The 24,905-nt window shown below is 50.1% G+C and overlaps 1 protein-coding gene across 5 annotated transcripts in view; it reads right to left on the bottom strand.

Moving 5' to 3' along the window:
- Positions 1-24,344, bottom strand: part of CABIN1 (calcineurin binding protein 1) — a 130,691-nt gene extending 106,347 nt beyond the window's left edge. For 3 of the 5 annotated variants that reach the window (XM_058281739.2, XM_058281740.2, XM_058281738.2), the window contains exons 1-10: positions 24,259-24,344; positions 23,217-23,294; positions 22,593-22,685; positions 21,378-21,491; positions 16,381-16,515; positions 15,329-15,509; positions 10,343-10,472; positions 8,878-9,027; positions 5,652-5,938; positions 2,865-3,033 (exon numbers count right to left, since the gene is read on the bottom strand). In XM_058281739.2, the coding sequence (XP_058137722.1) occupies positions 2,865-3,033; positions 5,652-5,938; positions 8,878-9,027; positions 10,343-10,472; positions 15,329-15,509; positions 16,381-16,515; positions 21,378-21,491; positions 22,593-22,685; positions 23,217-23,294; positions 24,259-24,261 (1,340 nt within the window). In that variant the 5' untranslated portion in view covers positions 24,262-24,344. Of the gene's footprint in view, positions 1-2,864; positions 3,034-5,651; positions 5,939-8,877; positions 9,028-10,342; positions 10,473-15,328; positions 15,510-16,380; positions 16,516-16,665; positions 16,817-21,377; positions 21,492-22,592; positions 22,686-23,216; positions 23,295-24,258 lie in introns of those variants that run through there. The other 2 variants (XM_071209904.1, XM_058281741.2) reach the window with 1 other exon arrangement.
- Between the last annotated feature and the right edge of the window lie 561 nt (positions 24,345-24,905).

Consider the following 24,905-nt stretch of genomic DNA (forward strand, 5'->3'; position numbering starts at 1 on the left):
GCCTGTGGAGGAAGGTACTAGAGCCAGGGTCTGGAACCCAGGCCTTTAGGAGGCACTGGCTAGCTCTGGGAATGTGTGAGTTATGCCCTCACATGTTCATTCATGCCAATGACAGGCATGAATGAGCTTGTACTGGGCTTTGGGACATAGCTATATGTCACAGACCCTGCCTGCAGAATGCTTACATTCCAGCAGGAGGACAGACAAGCAGGTACACACACACATACACATCTGAACAGGAGAGTGCTTGAGACACAGAAGGAACACCTGCAATAGATGGGGGTCAGAGAAGGCCTCTCAGGGGTGACACTCACACTCACACAAGACAGAAAGAAGGAAATGGCCCTGCTGAGCAGCAGGACAAGACCAGGTAGCCAGGACCCAGGCCAGGGGGGCACCTGGCACATTCTAGGGCCATTGTGAGCCCAAGTGCACAGGAGTAAAAGGGGGTGGGGACATCTGAGCCTCGTCCCTCCATGGCCGGTTCCCAGGGTTTCTAGCCCATGAAGCTGTGGGGCCGGCCTCTCCCAGCAGGCAGCATTCCTCCCAAGGACCATGTCTCAGGCATCCTTGCCGGTCCCCTCAACCCAGCCTGCTGTGGCACAGACCCTCACAGCACCCAAAATTCACTCTCAACTCCACGCACACTTCTGGGGAGATGACATCAGGTGAGCTACCAGGTTGCTCTTGCCTGACCAGGCCAAGAAGCCTATATTAAAAGCAGCTAGGGGAATGTGGATATAGCTCAAATGATTGGGCTCCTGTCTACCATATAGGAGGCCCAGGTTTCAATTCCTGAGGCCTTCTACTGAAGGCAAGCTGGCCCATGTGGCAAGCTGGCCAAGTAAAGAGCTAGCCTGCATGGAGCACTGGCCCAAGCAAAGTGCTGACCTGTGCAAGAATGCTGGTCCAAGTAGAGAGCTGGCCCAAGCAGAGAGCTGGCACAGTAAAATGACACAACAAAAAGAGACACTGAGGAGAGACAATGAGAGACATGGCAGACCAGGGAGCTGAGGTAGTGCAAAGAGATTGTGTGCCTCTTCCACTCCAGAAGGTCCCATGAACAGTTTCTGGTGCTGCCTAAAGAGAAGACAAGCAGACACAGAACACACAGCTGATGGACACAGAAAGCAGACAGCGAGCACAAAAACAATGGGGGGAGGGGGATAAATAAATAAATCTGAAAAAAAAAAAAAAACCCAGCCAGGAAACCGACAATTAAAATAAAGACAGGAGAGTAGACGCCAATCCATGTAAAGAAGGACATCACGAGTAAGTCCTGGGGACATATGGGAGGGACTAAAGGGCAGATGGGGTTGCTCAGTCCTCATGGCATCACCAAGCAAAGTCTAAGCCTGGAGCTCCTCTGGAGGGAAAACTTTTGCTGATCCTAAGCCTCGGGAGAACTTTGGCAGAAGGCACTTTGTCCTCATTTTAGTCCTGCATCAGATATTCATTGAGAACCACCTTGATTCCTAGGCATTTCACCGTGACCACAGAAAAACAGGCAACAAATTAGGAAAACTAAGACCTCCTCCACTTGGATGGTGTCACCACTGAAATTCACTATCACAGACCAGTGATGGCCAAGGACATGCAGGTAAAGAAGGGCTACCGGACACAGACACACATAGCTATCTTCTCCAACACGACTTCAGGTGCAGGGAAAAAATGGAAGAGGTACCAACTCACAAGACATGGGGGAGGACACAAGAGGTATGCTGACCAAATGTTCAAAGTCAGAAAGATGATGGACCAGTGGAAATCAGTGGCTTCTAGACTGCTCCAAGGGCAGGGAAGGGGTGATAAACAAACCCCTGGGACCCTGGAGCCACTGAAGGAGGGGAGAGGGCAAGGATAAAAAGCAGGGGGCTCAATAAACATCTGTATCAGGAGATTGGGCCCAGAAGCACCCCCAGTTCTGGGCAGCATCATCCTGTACCCACCTCACCCACCCCACCCCCCACCCAGGGCTTCTCTGAGGAATACTAAGAACCAGTAAAACTGCAGAGTGACTGAGAAGCCCCCAACCCACCTTCCCAGAATGCCCAGAGAAGCCTCGGGAGCCTGAAGGACACCAAGCAGGCATAGGCCTAAAAGCAGTGGGTGCTCCTTCTGCTGGGTCTCCCCAGGCACATGCCTCCCAGCACCAAGTGGATGTCTGCAGGGGTGCAGGGGCAGGAGTTCACATGTCCCCTGCTTTACAACCCATCTTCTGGGAGTTGAGGAAGCACCTGGGCCTCTGGGAGATGAACAAGTCACACCTCCAGCCTTTAAGAAGTTCAGAGGCAGGGAAAGGCGAAAATAAAGTCAAGATTCCAATTCCAGGGAAACGGACTTTGGCCCAGTGGTTAGGGTGTCCGTCTACCACATGGGAGGTCCGCGGTTCAAGCCCCGGGCCTCCTTGACCCATGTGCAGCTGGCCCATGCGCAGTGCTGATGCGCGCAAGGAGTGCCCTGCCACACAGGGGTGTCCCCTGCATAGGGGAGCCCCACGCGCAAGGAGTGCACCTGTAAGGAGAGCCGCCCAGCGCGAAGGAGGGAGCAGCCTGCCGAGGAATGGTGCCGCCCAGCCCACACTTCCCGTGCCGCTGACTGACAACAGAAGCGGACAAAGAAACAAGACGCAGCAAAAAGACACAGAAAACAGACAACCAGGGAAGGGGAGGGAAATTAAATAAATAAAAAAATAAATCTTTAAAAAAAAAAAAAAGATTCCAATTCCGCATAATTTGTGTTTCCTGCATTTGAGTGGAAGACAAAGGAGATGCCCAGAGGAGAGGGCTATGGTGGAAGAGAACTGTTATCTGTGGGGAGGTTGGTTGGTTTGCTTGGGCTTACAAATCAGAAAAACAGCACAGTACCTGGATGGCAAGAACTTGACCAGAAGTTCCTGAAAGTCTACTTTCTCTTCTTTTTTACACTTGGTGTTTCGGACCCGGGCAGACCGCCGCTTTGCCGTCTCTCCGCTCTCTTCTGAAATCTTCTTCCGCTTTACCCCCTTCTTGGATTTATCTCCCCCAGCAGCATCACCTTCACAAAGAATGCAAGTTGAAATCTCATAGGGTGGCAGGGGAAGAAAATGCACCACCTGCCCATCAGCACTTTCTACCCCCTTTAAACTCTACCAGCAGCAAACTCGTCTTTGATCTTAAGAAATTTCCAGGAAGTGGACGTGGCTCAACTGGTAGAGCATCTGCCTACCATATGGGAGGGTCCAGGGTTCAAGACCCAGGGCCTCCTGACTCATGTGGTAAGCTAGACCATGCGCAGAGCTGCCGCACGCAAGGAGTACTGTGCCACACTGGGGCGCCCCTGCGTGGAGGTGTCCCACACGCAAGGAGTGTGCCCTGCAAGAGAGCCGCCCTGTGCAAAAAAAAGCGCAGGCTGCCCAGGAATGGCGTCGCACGCACAGAGAGCTGACACAGCAAGATTATGCAACAAAAAAGAGACGCAGTTTCCCGGTGCCACCGAGGGTGCAAGTGGACACAGAACACACAGTGGAAGGACACAGAGAGCAGACAACGGGGGAAGGGGAGAGAAATAAATAAAATAAATCTTTAAAAAAAAAAAGAAATTTCCAGGGAGGAAAGCGGATTTGGTTCAACTGATAGAGCGTCCCGCCTACACATGGGAGGTCCATGGTTCAAACCCAGGGCCTCCTGACCCATGTGGTGAGCTGGCCCATGCACAGCGCTGATGCGTGCAAGGAGTGCTGTGCCACGCAGGGGTGCCCCCTGCATAGGGGATCTCCACACACAAGGAGAGCCACCCCACGCAATAAAAAGCGCCTAGGAGTGGCACCACGCACACAGAGAGTTGATGCAGCAAGATGACACAACAGGGAAACGGACTTGGCCCAGTGGTTAGGGCTTCCGTCTACCACATGGGAGGTCCGAGGTTCAAGCCCTGGGTCTCGTTGACCGGTGTGGAGCTGGCCCATGCGCAGTGCTGATGCGCGCAAGGAGTACCCTGCCACGCGGGGGTGTCCCCCACGTAGGGGAGCCCCACGCGCAAGGAGTGCACCCCGTAAGGAGAGCCGCCCAGCGCGAAAGAGAGTGCAGCCTGCCCAGGAATGGCGCCGCCCACACTTCCCGTGCCACTGATGACAACAGAAGAGGACAAAAAAACAAGACACAGCAAATAGACACCGAGAACAGACAACTGGGGGAGGGGGGGGATTAAATAAATAAATAAATCTTTAAAAAAAAAAAAAAAAAAGATGACACAACAAAAAGAGACCAAGATTCCCAGTGCCACTGACAAGAATGCAAGCAGACAGAACATACAGTGAATGGACACAGAGAGCAGCCAATGGGGACAGGGGAGGGAGGGGAGAGAAATAAATAAAAAATAAGTCTTTTAAAAAAAAAAAGAAATTTCCAGGGAAGCAGATATAGCTCAAGTGGCTAAGCATCTGGTTCCCAGTGACTCCTAGAAAAAAACAAAGGCAAACAACGAGCAAAACAAATGAAAAAAAAACAACTCAGGGGAGCCAGTGTGGCTCAGTGGTTAAACACCAGCTTCCCATACAAGGTCCTAGGTTCAATTCCCAGCCTCCAGTACCTAAAAAAACAAAAAATTCCAGGGGAGCAGAAATAGCTCAGTGGTTTAGTGCCTGCTTCCCATATTCAAGGTCCTGGGTTCAATCATTGGTATCTTCTTAAAAAAAAAAAATTCCTGGTTCTTCTTCCTTTAACAGAGAGGCTCAAGTAAAGTTCATTTCAAGCCCCTTAGCTCTCCACTTCACAGACTCCACAAGCTAGACCTCACCATTACTTGGCACTTACAGCTACAGAGTCCCGGGCCTCAGAGCCAGCCCCACCCCTCCTGTGGCTGGCCAGCTATGATAGCCTCTGGGATGGCATGGGGCAAGAGGCTGTGCTAAGAACTTCATCCATCACATGGGATCCCTCTGAGCACCCAGGGATCACCCTGAGCAAGGGAAATGGGTGGATTAGAAAGAGCACAGAAACGGTACATCTAATTACATAATTTAGAAACAATCTAAGACATGTTTATTCAGAAACTTCTTTTAATGTCAGATCTTTTTTTTCCCTACAGTGACACAGGTACCACCAAATTAGGTTTGGAAGCTTTTGTCTAAAAATTGTGGAATTCCAACTGGGATGACAATTTTTAAAAATCACATAAAACAGCACAAAAATACAAGAACACAAAAGGCTATAAGATCACGGGCTTTGCTTTAAGGACCAAGAACCCAGAAGGGAATTGGGAAAGTCAGTGCACCTGTCCATGTGGGTGTTAGTACAGCAACAGGGTGTTAGTACACCTGTAGAGGGGGACCTGCCCAAATGGGCCACCAGTAGGGGGGACTGGCTAAGGGGACCCACCTTGAGAGGGACCTGCCCACAGTGGAACAGCACTCAAAGGGACATGCCCATTCACACAGCCCAAGCAAGAGTGGAATTGACACCAGGGTTCAGCACCAGGCTTTAAGTGGAGCCAGGGCACTGCCAAAAAGCTTGGAGCTACACCCCAAGCCCAACCACCCCCACCAAGGGGTTTCACTGCCGAAATCACCCCAGCAGACAGCAGCCCTGGGAGCAGGCTGGGAGGCTCCTCCCCAGAGCTGGAGGTTCTCATTTTTTGGGGGTCCCTCAAAAACTGAGTGCTGGGGGTCTACTCACCCATGGGGACACCCGCGTCCAGCAGGCTGGGACTGTGCAGTGGGAAGCTGGTCGTGGCCACAGAGGCATAGGAGAGCACAGGCTCCACCACGGCCATGGCTGGGCTGGTGCTGATGGGGCATGGCTGGGCCACGCTGAGGGGTGCCACGGCCACGGAGGGAGCCAGGTGCTGGGTGGGGTCCTGGTAGTCGGACAGGTCAATCCTCTTGCCAAGGCTGGGCCGCGGGGGCTCGCAGGTGGTGAGGTGGTGGTACATGGCTAGCAAACTGTCTCCGAGGCACTTCCAGCTGCAGGGAGAGGCCCACGCCTATCAGCATTTCTGTCAGGAGGCCCCAAGCCACTCCTGAGGCTGTCTCATCTGGAGGATGGTCAAGGCTTTGTCATTCCTCCGGTTGTTGACAGAAGCTTCCGGCAGACAATGCTGAAGGTGGAGCAGCCCCAGCTGGAGCAGGTGCATAGGCCCCCAGCCCTCCCTACCTGATAGAAGGCCCCCAACATCAAGGTCGAAAGCCCCTTTGAACTCAACCTGGCAGGACTGAAAACCACACTTACTTTGAAAACTCCTTCTCTACCAGGTCGAATATTCAACCATTAATCTGGTTTTGAGGGGAGGGCCCTAGGATGCAGTCCCCAGGGGCTGAACAGGCCTCTCCGCAGCACTTCCATGGTACACTCTGTGGCAAACTGTGACCATTAGGTATTGTGTTATGTTGTATGTGTTACGCTGTGTTGTTTTACATTCTATGTTGTATGTTCTGTGTTTCATGTGTCGTGCTTCTGTTCTACATTGTATGTTCTGTTGCAATGTGTTGTGTATGATGCTATGTCGGTACAACATGGCATGATGAGTGTTACACTGTGTGTCATTTTGTGCACTGTGTTGTGTGTTGTGCTGTGTATGATGCTGTGTCATGGTGTGATGCGGTGTGAGATCCATCCATCCATTCCTTAACGGCTTCCCACACGTCTCTCAGGCTAAGGACCCACAAGCTGCTCCTGGCCTTACGACCCTGCCCTGGTAGACGGCCCCAGGCTCAGCTCACACTGGCACCCCCTGAGCTCCCACCTCAGCAGCTTATCAGCTACTCACTCAAAACCATGCTCCTGCACACCTCAGGGCCTTTGCCCAGGCCTTCCTCTGTCCAGAGACTGTGCCTCACTCAGTCCCATACCTTCTGCCTGATCATCGTCCACTCCCTCTTCAGACTCAGCATAGGCAGACACCGAGCCTTCCCTGGCCTCCAGCCTTCCCTGGCCTCCGTGGTGGCGAGAACCCCCTTCCGAGCTCCCCCAGAGCTGCACCTGGCCTCCTATGACTCAGCAGCTTAAGGCCTACAGCGGTGCTCGGGAGACCCACGCCCTTCTCCCCTCGCCAGGGATCACCTCCCATAAGGGGCCAGGCCCACCCCCCGGAACCTCAGCAAAGAGGGTGGGGATGGGCAGGAAGCCAGCCTCTGGCCCTGTGTGGTGGTTGGAATGCCCAGAATGGTGTTTCAAAGGCCAGGAGCTGCCGCAAACAGAGGCCTCTGGGACAGGGAGGGAATTTCTTACCTACTTTCCTGCCTTCAGGGAGGGCTACATCTAGACAGAGAGACCAGCCAGGAGGTGTCAAACACCTGGATACGTAAGGGCATTTCCTTAGCCCCGGGCCTTGCCGAAGTCCAGGAGGCACTGACTAGATCTGGGGTAGCCAATGGTGCCCTGCAGCCCATTCTGAACAGCCCAGAGGCTAAGCAGGGTTTCCACATGTTTAAAAGTTGTTAAAAATAACTATGAATATGAGATGGTAACTGTATATAGTGCACCAAGTCAAAAGAACTTTACGCTCTGGTTTTTTACAGGAAATGTCTGTCAACCCCTGGAATAGATGCTGGTTGTTTTTGAAGCCCACCATCTTTTGAGCCCTGACCGGGAACCTACTCCCTCCCTTTAATCATCCAGTCAGAACCTTAACCTCTAAGCAACACTTCCTTCAGTCTCCCCTGACTCCTCCATGCTCCCCTCGGCCTTCACATGCCCCAGAGAGGCACATGCCATTCCTCCACCAACTCTCCTGCAGGCCATATCACCACAGTCCATGCTGGCTTTCCTCCCACCTTCCTCTCCTTAGCGCTAGCCATGAGGCGCCACCCTGGCCTGTGCAACGCTGGTGGTATACTGGTAGGCAAAGCTGCCTTCCAAGAGCCCAGGCCTCTAGGGTTGGGAGCCCAGGCTCAGCCAGGATTGGAGTGCTGGTCCAGCAGATGAGGTAACAGGAAGGGTGCCTTAGCAGAGCCCTAGAAGGGCCCAAGGAACAACCCCATCTTTCTGACCCACGTCAGTATGAAGGGGAAAGCATTCTTGGAAGCCTCAGCAGGCCCAAACTTCCGTCCAGTAAGGCTGCTGTGAACCTGCCCTCCCTAATGTGTCCCTGTTGCCAGCTCTTTGCCAGCCCGGGCACGTTCCATTTAATCACTGTGACACCCTACCACATAGGGATGTGGTTTTCCATGTTCTGAGACTAAGGAGTGGCACGCGGCATGCCCAGGATCACCCAGCTCCTAAGCACGGGAGTGCTGGGACTGGCCCCAGGTCTGTGGGATACAGGCAGGAGCTCTGGACCACTGGGTCACAAGGCCTCGGAGGGATACAGAGGGGGAGGTGGAATGCGGCTGCCAAGGCCTGCTGAGTTTATAAGAGTCAAGAGTCAATGTTGGAATTTTCAAAACCAAAACAGAACTCCAGTCCAGAGCTCACTAAGGAGTTAAGCTACTCCAACTCCAGTGGGCCACCATCACTAGCTGAGGCCCATTTCCAGGATACCCACGGGCCCTAGAGAGAAAGCATAGACACAAGAGCTGAGAAGCCCAGCCCAGGGACTGCCTCCAGGCCCCCCGTCTCCCATTCCACTGCCCTGACCTTCCATTTCCTCCTGCTGCAGGCTCAGCAAAGGTTACCTACCTCCTGCTCTGGGTAGGGCGGGCTGAGAAGGGGTTCAAAGGGACTCAGCTGGCCTCTGGGTAACTGTGAAGAGGGGCGTGGCCCAGGAATCCCAGAGAGGGGAAAGGCCTGCTTCCTAGCAACTACCAAGCTCCTGCATTCCGCCGGCCCCGTCTAGTGGCTGCCCAGCTCCCCTCCATGTCACCCACCAGGACGCCAGGCCTCAAGCCCTTGCCCTCCTGGGCAGGGGCAGTCTGCGGCATCAGGGCCCACCACCCGCCAGCATTCCCAGAGCCACGGGCCCTACGTGAAGAAGGGGATAGGCTGCACCAGCTTCAGGTCTGGCTCCTTCTCCCGCACCGTCAGCGCCTGCCTCTTCTTCCGTAGCCCCAGGGCCTCGTCCACGATGGCCTGCGTTTCAGCAGCACTCACCGACACGTCGTGGATTGACATATCACTAATGCACAGAGCACAGGGAGGAAATTACAATGCAGCGACCAGAGCCAAGGCAGAAAGTTTACCAACAGTGAGGTATTTAGGGTAATACCCTTTAATCTGTATTAGTTCTTCCTACAAATAAAAGAACCATTTGAGTCTGGCCTAGAAAGGGCAGTAATTAGCATTCTGAATGCCCAAATGCACTAGAAATGACTAACACCCTTTGTTCCTTTTACGGTTCAAAATCAAGCTGGGAAAGGGTTTTCAGACATTATCAACAATATCTGAGCTGTGCCTGAAAAAGGAGCACAGCAAGAGAAAAATCTTGCTCCCAATTATTTACAGGAAGGTTTTAAAATCTAATTATCCTACATTTCCCAGCCCAACAAAGTCATCAGACAAGTCAGGCTCACCAAAGTCTATGGTGTCCCCAAATAAGAGAGGCCTCAAGTGCCAACCCACAGACACACCTTTGCCTGAGGCAACTAGCAGCCTTTCGCCTCCTGCGTGGACTGTCTTGATGCCTCACCAACAGGGCCACACCACAAAGCCCTTGTTTATGGCCTCGGTGGCCTGTCTCTCATGTCTGTCACCTACCTTCCCCTAGAAGGTAAGCTCCCTCAGGACAGTGAACAAGAGGCACAGTCTCACAGGGAAGAGGCACCGAGACAAGTAACTACTAACTCCCCCAGGAGAGGAAGAGAGCCGGGGGGCTAACAGAAACACTGGAGAGGGGAGCAGCTGGACTGGCTGGAGGGGAAAGCAGAGGACAGGGGGACAGCCAGAGCTAGGAAGGTCACAGGGGTGACCATGAAAGAGGGAGGGGAAGATGGCATTCCAGGAGAGGGCCCAGGGGGTCGAGGAGGAAAGCAGCAGGTGCAGAGAAAGAACCAGGTAAGTGACTCTGCCAGGGGCTGCCAAAGTGATGCTCCTGAACGTGGGCTCTGTCCTAGCAGTGAGGCAGGGGCAGCAGGCCATCAGAGCCATGTGTGGGACCCTGAACATGGGCAGAACTGGGGGCAAATCCCTGGAAAGGAGGAAGGTGAGTGGCGAGGAAGCAAGTTGGGCAGCAGGTTGCCACCAGCATCCAGAGGAGCTCCGGCCAGACCCTGTGGGATAGTGGGAAAGGGGACAGCTGCCTGAGGAGATAGCTCAGAGATTCAGCACTGAGTTGAGTCATGAACAGGGCAGGAACAAAGTGAGGTCACTGGGTAAGGGGTTACAGCAGGGGTTCCAAAGGTCAGGACCAGAAAGGAGGGGCACACGGGCCTCCCGAGATTTGCCGGCCCCACGCCAAGTGGGTGCAGTCAGGACACAGAAAACATGGGACTTGCCATGTGAGAAACATTCGGAGAGAGTCCTTCCGGAGACAGGGCTGCTCTTCGAAGATCTTCTCCTTGAGGACCAGCCCCTTGCTGTACCGGCAATCCTTCTCCAAGGCCTTGCAGATGAAGTATAAACACGCTGCCAGGGAGAGAAACAGTTCATCACTCTGAGGTTTGGGCCTTGCCAATGAATATTGGGAAAAATATGCCTGCACTGGGATCAAAAAAATGCACAGCAAACGGTAATGAGATACCGACTTGAACTGATTCCATTGGGAAAGATTTCTGAAATTAATTAATTTCCAGAGAGGATGGGCACTGCTACATGAACAGGCATGAACACGACCGAGAGAGGACAGGCCTGCTGACCTTTCTGGAAGGCCACAGGAATTACCCATGCATGCAGGGACTCACTGCACAGGCGACTGCGGGGTGTGCTTATGACCAGAGAGATGGCCACAGTGCCGACAGGGCAGGAGGGACAGGAGAGAGCAGGCCACAGCCGTGCTACTATAAAATAGCACAAAAGAAGTGCTTTTCCATTCTTTTTGCTTACTGGAATTCTCTAGTTTGTTGATTTTTTTTCTTGTTCTAAACCATTCTTACAAAAAAAATTATTACCTGAAATTTAAAACATGTGCGTCAATCCTAAAACCAATGATGGGGCAGGCCTATGTCAACTCTGGCCTCTCCAACTGTGGAGACAGTAACGGGCAAACTAGTACACGGTGCTTCTGCTTTCAGAGGAAAACAGGGTGATGTGGGCTCACTAAACAGAGCTGTGACCTGACTCTTAGAGTTGTTAGCACTGCTGAGCAGGAAAGAACCATGACAAAAGTGACTATCACAGATACCCACCAGCCACGGGGCTGCCGGGTCCCACCTGGGGCACATACAAGCAGCACACTGCTGAACAGCCAGCTCCACCTGCCGGGGCACTGGGACCACATTTGTGTCCAGCGCCGGGCTCTGAGTTTGAGAGGGGGCAGTTGAGTCACCCCCCTTAGGAAGAGCCAGAAAAGGAAGAGCAAAGCAGAAGCAGAGTTTGGGGAATGGAAGCCCGGGGACAGAAGAAGGAAGTGATTCATTCCCAGGTTGCCATGGGGGGATGGGACCAAGCAGGGGAGCAGGGCTGCCTGAGCTTGGTCAAGGCGCTGGGCTGGGAGTGCACCCCCAAGGTGTACGAAGGCTAGGCAACCTGTGAGCAGGGAGGGGTCTGCAGGTCCCCAGTGTAGCCCAGCAAGCCCACGGAGCCATCTGTCAGATGTCCCAAAGGTTCCTGCCTCAAGCAAGAGACATGGTTTCTCTGGGACCACAGGGTGACCAGAGAGTGGCTCTTAGTCAGCTCTGGATAAAACCAGGGAGGCACTATGTATTTGGAGGAGGTGGTTCTTGGCAGGCTTGTCAGCTGCAGGAAAGCTTAACGTGCTAGTTGTACTGCTCTGCCACTCCAGCCAAGGGAAGGCCTAAGGAAGGTCAGGGGGTCAGGAAGGGGTCAGCCGGTCTCAACCCAAATGGCCTGCTCATCCAAGATGCACGGAATGCCACAGAGAGGCAATTTAATATGCTACTTTTACTTTGAGTTTACGTAAGTGTAAAACGTATCCAGGTTTCTGTTAGCTCCAAGTGTCACTTTGGTTCCTCAACCTTATTTTTCCCACGAGGACTTAAGTTTCATTAAACACAACTTCTGCCACCAGGAGAGAGGGTAGCTGGGGAAGGAAGGCTGGATGCTGAAGACTATCCACCGAAGTGGCACCTCAAAAAGTATCCAAGGACAAACTAGAAGCCTCTGGAAAAATAAACTGCTAGAGTCAAAATGAGGGCCCTGGGAACCATCGTGTTCTGCTGCTTGGAGGGAAAATGGGGGCAACCGACAGAAAGATGGCCTCCATCCAGAGGATACACGCAGGGTTCACAGCAGCGTGAGGCATAAGGGCAGAGATCCAGAAATAAGCAGGTGTCATCTGCGGAAGGTTCAATAATGCAGATTTGCGGAGGAGACCACAGAGTGACAAAAAAGAATCGAGGTCCACCAAAGTCCAGCACCCGGATGTGCTCAGACAGCATGATGGGCAAAGGGAGCAGTGGGAAGCCAATGCACCGTTGGACTCCACCCACATGACACATGGCACACTCGTGGCCACCACTGGGGTTGTGTGTGACAGGAAGGGACCCGGGCATAATACAGGCATACTACACCTCGACTCACTTTCATATGTACTAAACGACAGCCCCATAGGCTTCAGGTCTGTGCCCTTCACTCTATGTTTTTGCCTCAATTAGCAACAATAGAAACTGGTTCTAGAGAACAAGAACTGGGGGTGGGAAGGGTGAGCAGGGCCAAGTGCTTCTCAAAACTGTCCTGGTGCAATTGTCTTTTTAAAAAAGGAGGGGAGTGTGTTTGCTGCCGCTGGCCCATGCCAGCGCCGCCTCTTGCTCAACCCTTAGCCCGAGGGGAAGGGGTAGTGAGGTCTCTGTGCAATGGCTCATACCAAGCAGATTGCCCACAAGTCGACTGGCGGTAAAGCCCCCCAGAAGCAGCTAGCCACCAAAGCTGCGCACAAGAGCGCACCCTCTACCGGATGGGTGAAGAATCGGCATCGTTACAGACCTGGTACTGTGGCACTCCATGAAATTAGATGTTATCAGAAGTCCACTGAACTTCTGATTTGCAAACTTCCCTTCCAATATCTGATGCACGAAATTGCTCAGGTCTCAAGACAGATCTGCGCTTCCAGAGCACAGCTATTGATGCTTTGCAGGAGGCAAGTGAGGCCTATCTGGTTGGCCTTTTTGAAGACACAAACCTGTGTGCTATCCATGCCAGACACGTAACAATTAAGCTAAAAGACATCCAGCTAGCACGCTGCATATGCGGAGAACATGCTTAAGAATTCACTATGGGGAAGTGGATATGGCTCAATGGATAGAGCTTCTGCCTACCATATAGAAGGTCCAGGGTTCGATAGCCAGGGCCTCCTGGCCTGTGTGGCAAGCTGGCCCACGTGGTGTGCTGCTGCACGCAAGGAGTGTCGCCCCCGCACAGGGGTGCTCCCTGCGCAAGGAGTGGCCTCCACACAAGGAGTGCAGCCCTGTGCAGGAGGGCATACCACCCAGGAGTGGTGCAGCCCACACGGAGAGCTGATGCAGCAAGACGACGCAACAAAAGAGAGACACAAGAGATGAGACGATATGAGACGCAGAGAACTAGGGAGTGGAGGTCGAGCAAGAGAATGGTTGTCTCTCTCCCACTCCGGAAGGTCCCAGGATAGGTTCCTGGAGCCGCCTAATAAGAATACAGCAGACACAGAAGAATACACAGCTAATGGACAGAGAGAGCAAATAATGTGGGAGGGCAGGGAAGGGGGCGGAAATAAGGAGAAAAAAAAAAAAAGAATCCACTATGATGGGGAAACATTTCATTCTCAAAAAAAATTTTTTTTTCTTCTTCCTGTTATTGGTAGTTCTAAACATTAGATATTTTTTTCCCATGGGGTCAAAAGGTACCTAAGTATATGATTGTGAACGGAAAAATAGGGGACAGAAATCAGGTATTGGCAGTTTTTCCATTTTTATTTGTGTGTGAATTTTTAATACAAATGCGGGGACATAAAGCATTAATGCAAGTAAAAATGTTTCAGTAAACAAGTTTCGATAGTTCAACTCCATAACAATTATAAATAAACCTGTTAAATTTCTCTGGACAATGCCAGCATTTGGATTTTTTAAAAACATGTAAATTTCTTATTGATGGCAACTAAATGGTGTCTGCAGCATATTTATCATACAGTAGATTCCATCCATTCACTATACTTTTCTGAGTTGTCCAACATGCAAGTACATGTTTTTAATGTTATCTGTCTTCTATGCTTTTCCTGTAAGTTTGCTATTAAAATATATTAAACTACAAAAAAAAAAAAAAAAAAAGAAGGGGAGCAGATGTGGCTCAGGCAGTTGGGCACCCATCTCCCATACGGGAGGTCCCAGGTTCAGTTTCCAGTGCCTCCTAGAGAAGAGAGGCAAACAACAAGCTGACATCAAGCAAAAACAATGAGCAGACAATGAGCAAAAAAACAATGAGCAATGAACAAAAAAACAAGCAAGACAGTGAGCAAACAATAAGCAGAAAGAAAGCAAAAACAAAAAACGAAGGGAATGGATGTGTCAAGCAGTTGGGCACCTGCCTCCCACATAGGAAGTCCCAGATTCAGTTCCTGGTGTCTCCTCAGAAGAAACAGACAAGAAGCAGACAAGAAGCAAGAACAATGAGCAGGTGAGAAAAACATCAACAATGAGCAAAGAGATCTGGGGGGGGGTAAAAATTACTAAAAAAAAAAAAAAAAAGAAAAAGCCTTCTAGGCGTAAACCTTTAAAGTATTAACAAAAGTGCACGCTGGTGTTTCTGCCCTGAAAAGCATGCTTGGATTTTGCCTTCACACACAGGCTCTTGTCACCCCATTGTACCAGCTCACAGCCCTGTACACCCATCATGCTCAGCCCTGCTCACCCCAAGGAGGTGTGAGCCTCAGGATCAACCCACACCGGGGGCAACATGTTCTCTGTGGAGGAGAGGGTAAGGCCAGGGTCAGGGAGCTAAAGCAAGTGGAGGGCAAACAAGGGCTCTCTTTAGCAGAGACCTTTCCGATAGCTCTCCTGTTCTGCAAGGGAACAGGCCATCTCCAGGGGCAGTAAGATCCTCTGTGCCAGAGGCTGGCTGTTGGCAAGGTACAGAAACAGGTTTTGGCCCAGGACAGGACATGGCAAGGATGAAATGAGCTAACTGGAGGGAAAACCACTCAGAGAACACACTTCGTATTACAACCAAGCCTGTGATGAACTGCAACTGAGTAAGAAAGACGAGAGGCATAAAGCAGGGAGGAAAAATGATCTCTGCTCCTGTCAGTCTGGCAGAAAGCCAGGGAGTGCTAACACTGGCTTCTTGTTCGCCCTCACCACATTCCCCACCCTCCGAACCATCTGAGCACGACTCACTTGTGTAATCACTGAGGGTGTAGAGGACAGTGATGAGGTTGTCCAGGCAAGGCCAGTGGTCAGGATTGCACCGCAGCCCTTCCTCAAAAGCATGGCGGGCCAGGGGGACCTGGATGAGCCTCAGGGCCACATGTCCAATCTTATACCAGAGGTTGACGTCCGTGGAGTCCAGCATCACCGCCTGCAGACGGCAGAGCAGAGGACTCATGCACACACTCAAGTTGACCCCACTGAACAGGCAGCCTTGGAGGCAGAAGGGGTGCAGCAGCCAGCCCTGCCATTCAAACTACCCCAGGGAGATGGCAGAAAGCGGCATGACTATCTTAAAACTGCTTATAACTGACGGGCAGGGTCTCCTCGTCTTGCCAGGAGTTCAAACAGGTTGCCAAGACCCAGAGAAATGGCAAATAAAAAGGGGCAGTTTATTTCATTCAGAACATTTTCTAGATCTATTTTGTCAGTATGAACAACTGTATTCTTTATATGTTCAAGAAGTAAAAGTAGAATTTAAAAAAGGGGGGAGGGCAGGGGAGCCAAGTGGGATTCTAGAAAGATCACATGCTCTGGAGACAGGCAGTCTGGACTCCTAACCCTGCTCTAACACTTTTTAGCAGCAAGATCCTGAGCCTCAGTTTCCTCATCGCTAAAATGAGGACAGAGGCAACTTCCCTGCCAGGCTGTGTGAGTCAAAGCATGCCTGAACAGTATCTGCCATGGTGCCTGGAACCTCCATGGCACCCAGAAATCGTGGCACCAAGAGCAGAAAATGGCAAAGACAGAATTACCAGGAGGGGAGGCACCAGAGAGATCAAGGAACTGAATGACAGAGGAAGGATTCTCTGCAGGCCTCTGCATCCAAGCCTACCCCCACCCACCCTCTCCGCCACTCCCCTGTACACTGTTATTGCATACCAAATAGGGACATGGGCAGGGCAGCTTGGTAACACACCACTACGAATTCTTCTTTTCTGTTGACAAGACTACCATCTCATCCCTCCAGCCAGAGCTTTCAAAACCACTGAGGTTGCTGAGCACTGCCAAACCACACCCACCTCCAAGTAGAGCTCCATGGCTGTCCCCAGGTCCTCTCGCTGGGCGGCCAGCTGGGCTAGGTTCTTATACGTGGAATATTTGAGCATCAGCCCAGGGTGTTTCAACCCCTCTTTCTCATCACCTGACGAAACTGCCTGTGAACAGAAACAGAAGGACAGAAAGGTTGTCTGGGCCCTGAAGCCTAGGCAAGCTGGCAGCAAGCCACCCAGTATCTACATGCCCTCTGCTGTGGGCCCTGGGGCTAGTCCAGGACCATCTTTCGTTGGGAAATGAAGGGGCTATACCAGATGTTCTTGGAGAGTGTCCCCAGCTCCAGGTCCACAAACAAGAAAGGCCAGACCACCAGAAATTCAGTTGGCAGATCAGGGGAACCACACCACCACTGTCTCCATGGAGGGTTCAAACAAGCCTGCAAGGTGATGTTGACAGCATTTCCTGGAGTAAAAATCAGCAAGCCAGACAGCAGGTCTGAAGATGGGAGTCAGGGTGTGAGGAGGCTTCACCCTAGCCAGGTGCTCGTGACCTTACACATCCTTTTATATTCTGCAACGTTGGGAGCACTAGATTGGGAGTCAGGAGACTGAGTTCCCAACTCCAACTAATCACATCACCTTGGACAAAGTACTTTAACTACTTAGTGTCCCAAAGATATCTGTAATAGAAGAACAATAATTCCTACCCTAAATATCAAAAGTGAAAGTGAGCCAAAAGGGCAAAAGGCCTATAAATGTGCTTTCTATAAAAAGTTATTTCGGGAAACGGACTTTGGCCCAGCGGTTAGGGCGTCCGTCTACCATATGGGAGGTCCGCGGTTCAAGCCCCGGGCCTCCTTGACCCGTGTGGAGCTGGCCCATGCGCAGTGCTGATGCGCGCAAGGAGTGCCGTGCCATGCAGGGGTGTCTCCCGCGTAGGGGAGCCCCACGCGCAAGGAGTGCACCCATAAGGAGAGCCGCCCAGCGCGAAGGAGGGAGCAGCCTGCCAAGGAATGGCGCCGCCCACACTTCCTGTGCCGCTGACGACAACAGAAGCGGACAAAGAAACAAGACGCAGCAAAAAGACACAGAAAACAGACAACCGGGGAAGGGGAGGGGAATTAAATAAATAAAAATAAATCTTTAAAAAAAAAAAAAAAAAGTTATTTCATGGGAGTCCCAATATTCTGTACATGACTTTACTATGACCTAAAACTTCTTCGAAGACATAATGAAAAAAAAAAAAAAAGAGGTAAGACACTGAGGTAGAAATGAAGAGACTGCCTTGCCACTGTACTTACAGAACAACACCTATTACAGTGATGAAAGGCAAAAGGTCAAAAAAATTTTTATAATATTTTTCATTTTTTAATACCCCAATTTTTTTTAATTTTTCACTTATAGTTTTCCTAAATTATTATGTATTTTATTTCTAATACTTAAACCTATCATTACTATTTCATTTCCCTATTAATTGAATTTGGCAATATATTAGGCTTCATTTTTTAAGAAGTTTTGGATCACAGGGATTCAACTATGGCAGGGGAGGAACACTGGTGTGGGGTGTCATTGATGGGGGATGCATGGGAGGGAGTTTACCTGGGCAGGCATACAGGGCATATAGATATGTCCAGATGTTCAATGGGTATTGACACAGTGGGTAGAGATTCACATGACAACTGAGGGAGTGCTGGGTTCCCATCCTGAAGAGCTCTGTCACATTCCCCAATGGAACAGTGTATTAGTCAGTCAAACGGGTGCTGATGCAAATACCAGAAATTGGTTGGTTTTTATAAAGGGTATTTATTTGGGGTAGGAGCTTACAGATACCAGGCCATAAAGCATAAGTTACTTTCCTCACCAAAGGAACAAGATGGCTGCCGACGTCTGCAAGGGTTCAGGCTTCCTGGGTTCCTACATTCCTGGGGCTTGCTTTACTCTGACTTCATGGTTCCTTCCTTTCTGGGGCTGGCTCTCCTTTCTCTGTGTGCTGACCTCCCAGGGCTCCAGCTTAAGACTTGAGCATTAAACTCCAACATCAAAACTCCAACATTAAGAACGCTTAATTCTGTTCTTCCCCATGCCTTTTATCTGTGAGTCCCCACCCACCAAGGGGTGGGGACTCAACGTCCTAATCATAACTCAGTCATGCCCAGGTACAGATCAGATTACAAACATGATCCGGTATTTCTTTTTGGAATTCATCAATAATATCAAACTGCTACAAACAGCAACAACCCCCAGTGAAGAAGGATGGTCCAATAATGGGTCCTTGATACTGACGACTATGCTTATGAGCCTGTTGTGCTGAAATTTCAACTAGGCCTAGACTGGAGGGTGCCTAAGAGTTACCTCCTGCAAGTCTCCACGTTGCTACACTCTCTAAGCCAAACTCAGCATATAAATACATTACCTTCCCCCAAGCATGGGACATGACTCCTGGGGATGAGCCTCCCTTGCACTGAGGATTACTACCAAGCACTGGCTGGTGATGCAAGTAGAAAAAGACCTTGCATAAAAGGGAAATGGTAAAGACAAATGAGTTTATATGGCTAAGAGACTTCAAAATGAGTCAGGAGGTCATCAGATGGGTCACACTTACACATATCTCAGCAGGATCTCACAGAGAGCAAGAGTAGGTACAACCACAGGTAGTGGTGCTCCTGAGGGCTGTGGAGACACCCAGGTCCTACGGTCATGACAGATGGCTCCACAGTTCGGTGCCTTGCCAGTGGGCCCTTTTTGGAATTTGTGTGTGATGGAGTTGGACTCAGATGTGACTTTTCTATACATGACTCTTCTGTCCCTTTTATTGACTCTATAGTTGGTGCTGGGGTTGGTGTATGCCCAGAAGACTTGACTCTCTAGGCTGTCCATGTGCCAGCTGGGCCCTGAGCCTCAGCAGTGTTGTAGCACCTACTCTCCAGTTTGTTGGACTTACCCAGGTCAACTGACAGGGAGGTGAGGATGGACAACCACCACACCAAGGAACCAAGAGAGTCTACAGCTGCAGGCATGAGAATCCCATCCACCAGCCGTATGGGATTAAAGCCCCCTCTCAATTGAGAGGTGGAGTGGGCATCACCATCCCAAGGTCCTCAGGATGGAGGAATAAAATATGGATTAGAGTGGACTTACTGATATTCTACCATAGAATTATTGTGACTCTAAAAATGGAAGAAATTATATCATTGATATGGACACAATGGCCATGGGAGTTGCTGAAGGCCAGGAGAGGGAAAAGGAGGTGTGATATGAGGGTATTTTAGGGACTTGGAGTTGTCCTGAATGATACTGCAGGAACAGATGCATGATATTATATATCCTGCCATAACCCATTTAATGGACTGGGAGAGAGTGTAAACTACAATGTAAACTATAATTCATGCTGTGTAGCAGTGCTCCAAAATGTATTCATCAAACACAATAAATGTACCACACTAATGAAAAAAGTTGTTGATGTGGGAAAAGTGGGGGGTGTGGGGAGTGGGGTATATGGGAACCTCCAATATATATATTTTTAAGTTGTTTTTATTTTTTTTTATTTATTTCTCTCCCCTTCTCCTCTCCCCCACCTCCCCCCCAGCTGTCTGCTCTCTGTGTCCATTCGCTGTGTGTTCTTCTGTGACCGCTTCAATCCTTATCAGTGGCACCAGGAATCTGTGTTTCTTTTTGTTGCACACATCTCCATGTGTGCGGCACCATTCTTGGGCATGCTGCACTTTCTTTCGCGCTGGGCGGCTCTCCTTACAGGGCGCACCCCTTGAGCATGGGGCTCCCCTATGCGAGGGACACCCCTGCATGGCATGGCACTCCTTGCGCTCATCAGCACTGCGCATGGGCCGGCTCCACACGGGTCAAGGAGGCCCAGGGTTTGAACCGCGGACCTCCCATGTGGTAGGCAGACACCCTATCCATTAGGCCAAGTCCACTTCCTCCTATATTTTTTAATGTAACATTTTGTGCAATCTATGCATAAATTAAAAATACATTTTAAAAAAAGTTATTTCACAACCACTGTTATGAAAATCTCTAAAAAACCTTCCAATTTTGAGGAAACCACTGGCTATGAAAGCTATGTTTCCTCTCACCACAGGAGAAAGAGTGAAACATTTTCTAAAGAGAAAAGCGAACTGGCAAAAAGCAACTCTTTCCAGAACTAGGTCAATTTCCTGAGCCTTGTCCTGGGACAGGTGGCTTCCAGATCTCGTCCTCTGGGTTCAAAATAGGCAAGCCCCAAAGGACATGCCACCCTCAGAAAGCATCCCTTGATTAATCCAGAAACCCATCCTAGAGCTGTGAAGGAATTTCATCAAGAAGTCTGAGGAGCTCAAGTCAAACCTCCCTCAGTTTCTTCTACTGTCATGTGGGTTAGAACACAGACAGGGCCCTTAAGGAAGGGCTGGCCAGGCTGGACCTCAGGTACCTTTGCCCCTCCAGGTAGAGAACTGTTCAAACACTGGTGTGAACTGATTTATAGAGCCTCCATGAGTCTACTCTAGAGACTAAAAAGTTAGCAGTGCATCTGCACAGAATCAGCACTGGACTGGAGAGCTAGGTTAAACTTCACTGTTCTCCCTGAAGATGCTTTGATATCCACAGAAGACAAGGAGGCTTGCCCCAACCAAGTCAGCCTCCAGGATGTCCCCTCACTGAGCTATCCAAATCTTAAGTGTCACAGTGCCAATGCTTCAGTAATTGGGGGTCTCTGGCCACCAACACCTCCCTAAGCCTCAGTTTCTACATCTGTAAAATGGGGACATTACCTCCTCACTACTTGGCAAAATGGTTCTGGACATTAAGTAATAACAACAACCAAGAATTGTTTCATGTACTTTACTGAAGGAACTCAACCCTTCCAACAACCTAACAAGGACAGTGCTCTACTACAGATGGGGAAATGGAAGGCAGAGAGGTGAGATACTAGCCAGCAAGTGGGAGAGCAGAAGGAAGACCCCAGGCCGCCTGGCTCCAAACCCATGTGCTAAGCGCCATGTTCCCCACTGGGCCTGTTGGCGCCTCACCTCCCGCAGCAGGCGTGCCTCCAGGAGCTCATGGTAGGCTTTGGCGGACTCCTCAAACCGGTCATGTTTCTGCAGATCCAGGGCCTTGTGGTACAAGGCAAAAGCCTCTGCTTCCTGCGAACCAAGACAGGAGACATTTTTACACAGGGCAAGGTTTGTCTTGTTTAAGCCAAAAATGGGTATAAGGGGGCTGGAGTCACAGCCATGTTAAGTGTCAGCCATGCTGTCTATAATGGAAAAAATCCTAACATTCCAACCTCCAACAAACTCATCACAGGGAGAAAAACACACGAGTGACTTAAGTCCAAAAGAAACACAAGCAACACAGACCAAGTTAATCTAAGGAACAGCGAAGAGAACAGAGGCCCAGGGTCTGTAGTCAGAGCCATGGAACAAGCCTGGCTAGCTCTTTCTGAGAGTGGCTTGGAACAAGCCAGAATGACCCAGATAATCTGAGGGTGTGTAGGTGGTCTCCACTGTTTTCTACCCACCATTCTGCCTTAGACAAATCATTGCCTAGGGAGGAGCCCTGAGCAGACTGAGCCCCAGTGAAGTGCCCTAGAGACTAGGGACAGCTGACTTTTGAGGAGAGGACTCTGGAACATCCAGGTTTCTCCCATAAAGAGGGAGGCATATGCTTACTCCAGGAACAGCAAAGTAGGGGAGCAAACCCTTGTAACACTAGGATAGGACATGGGTAGAGAGAAGTATGAATGGCAGGAAGGAAGGCTAAAAGGGAAGAGATGCCAGTAGTCATGGGAGAGGAAAGATCAAGAACCTAGACAGCTGAGGTCAGATTCGGCTTCCCCAATGACCTTCAGTGAGGAAACCCCAACAAGGCAGCTCCCCTCCAGGGCCTCACTGCACTGAAAACGAGGGCAGTGCACTAGAAACACCCAAAGCACCACCTAGCTGTGTCAATATTCGAGGCCTGCACAAAGAATGGGCCATGTGGGGAGCTGGTCCCAGTCAGAGTCATGGGCTCAAGGGCTGAGCTGCTCTCAAACGTTCTTGTAGAATAAACAGAAGTTCCCTTCAACTATGACCATCTCCTAAGTAAAGCAGGTTTAAATTGAGATACAGAGCTGGTCAGCTGTCGAAATGTCCTTTTCCTCTAATATCCCATTAAATGGACATCCTGAAAGCACTGAAAATAAGGTTCCCTCTTCAGTACAAGCAAGGTCTACCTGCAGGTGAAGACCATGGATTACATACCTGAGCTTCCTTTGTCTGGGTTTTGTGGCTTTTAAAGCTTCCTTCGTGATCATCTTCAACTGTGGAGCTGGCATTTAAGGCTGCAATTCGAATCTAGAATTAGGGGTTTAAGAGAAGAAAAGAACTGCTTTTACTTGAGATGTCACTTGTCCCACAAGAAAATATAACTGTCCTTTAGTATCTAATCAATTCTGCCTTGGAAAGCTATGGCCAACATGGAATTGGAAAGGAACAAAGAGGATCATCTAGAGAAAAAAAATAAGGACTACAACATGTCTGAGAGGACCATGCCAATCTATTTGGGGAGCATACCCTGGTTACTGTCCACTGCAAAAAGAACAGGGGCGGGGACACCCCAGCAACAGGCCAATACAGTGGAAAACACAGAAATCTGAATAACAGACTCCAACAAACTGTGTTAACTTTTTGCCGTTCCAGCAACTGTGATGAGGGCCCACAAGCCACTTCAACAGAAAGTCAAGCTCCCACACCCCCACTGTGCCAAGAGCCTTTCTAGTAGGAAGGCTGCCCAGAGTGAGAGCCAGGAAAATGCTGCTCACCCCAGGAGAGAAGGAACACACAAGAACACTCATACCAGCAGAACTTTCAAGCCTAAGCCCTTACCATATTCAGAGAGACTTGGCACTGTCGTCTGACATCACCTCCCAGCACTGGCAGGGGCTGCGCCAGTTCACGAATCTCCTGAAGAAGAGGCAGGACAGACTGAGAGAAGGACCATGAAGAGCCAGTCCCCAACCACCCAGGCCTTCCAGGCTCCACACATAAAGGCAGGCTGGGAGTCCAGCCTGGACAGCTGAATGGCCTGCCACACAGGGAGGCCCTCGGTCCCTCAGCCACGGCATCTGCCCTTGCCAGGGGTCAAGGACACAAGGAAGACTGAGACCAACTCCTGTCCCTGGGGCTTACTGCTCAGCAGAGGTAACAGACCCATAAAGAACTGATTTTTTCAAAGGCTTCATGGAATAGAGAGACATATAGGCAACATCTAAGGGTGGAAAAGGAGGACTGACCCAGAAGGCTATGGAAGGTGAAGGAGGAAGCCCTTGAGTCAAGCCTTCTGGAATGGGTAGGGTTGCAATGGAGTAGAGGCAGAGAGCATGGTGAGATGGGGAAACAAGAAGACAGGGCAAGGCACCCCCCCCCAACCCAGCCTCGGAGGAGGGACATGAGTGGAGGATGGAATGCTGATTTAGGGAAATCACAGAGGGCCAGAGCAGTGCCAGGGAATGTGAACTTCATTCTGCAGGCAGCAGGGAGCCACAGTAGGTTTTCAGGAGTATAAAACATTTCACCCTATGTTTTAGAAATATCATGGAAAAAAAATAACAATAATAACTAGAGGTCAGCAGACCAGTCTGAAAGCTGCAAAAGGTGACAGAATTGGTGAGGAAGTAGAGAAACTGGAACCCTCATGCATTGCTGGTGGGAATGTAAAATGGTGCGGCTGCTGCAGAAGACAGTTTGGTGGTTCCTCAGAAATGTAAGTAGAGAATTACCATATAACCCATGCAATCCCACTCCTAGGTATATACCTAAGAGAAAAGAAAACGTATGTTGATAGCAGCATTATTCACAAGAACCAAAAAGCAGAAACAACCCAAATGTCCATCAACCAATGGGGTAAATCAATAAAATGTGGTCTCACCATACAGTGGGATGTTATTCAGCCATAAAACGGGATGAAGTTCTCATACAGGCTTCAACATGGACGGACCTTGAAAACATTATGCTAAGTGAAAGAAAAAAACACAAAGGCCACATATTGCATGGTCCCTTTACATGAAATGTGCAGAAAAGGCAAATCTATAGGCAGAAAGCAGGTAAGTACTTGCCAGGGACAGAAGTTGGGGTAAATGGCAAGAGCCTGCTGATAAGGGTTTTCTTTCTGGGGTGATGAAAATATTCTAAAATTGGTTGTGGTGATGGTAGCACAACTCTGCAAATATGCTAAAGGCCACTGAATTGAAGACTTTAAATGGATGCTTATATGGTGTGTGAATTTTATGTCCATAAAGCTGCTACTTAAGATACATAAAACTTCCAGAAAGATGACTGATTAAAACACAGGACTCACTTCTGTTCCAAAAATTGTTAAGAGGACAGGCAGAAACAGCCTGGAAAAAAAAAATTTCTAGGATTTAGGACACCAGGGGAAGGCTGAACACCATCCAGGAGAGAGAGGGGCAAAGGAAAAGAATCTCAATGGGAAAACTGTGAGTAAAAGCCCATCCCACCAACCTTGGAGGAGACAGCGTTGGATGAAGGACAGAGGGAGCCACAGGGGTCCACCTT

Source organism: Dasypus novemcinctus, chromosome 19, assembly GCF_030445035.2.
Source record: "Dasypus novemcinctus isolate mDasNov1 chromosome 19, mDasNov1.1.hap2, whole genome shotgun sequence".
Classification (NCBI taxonomy): Eukaryota; Metazoa; Chordata; class Mammalia; order Cingulata; family Dasypodidae; genus Dasypus; species Dasypus novemcinctus.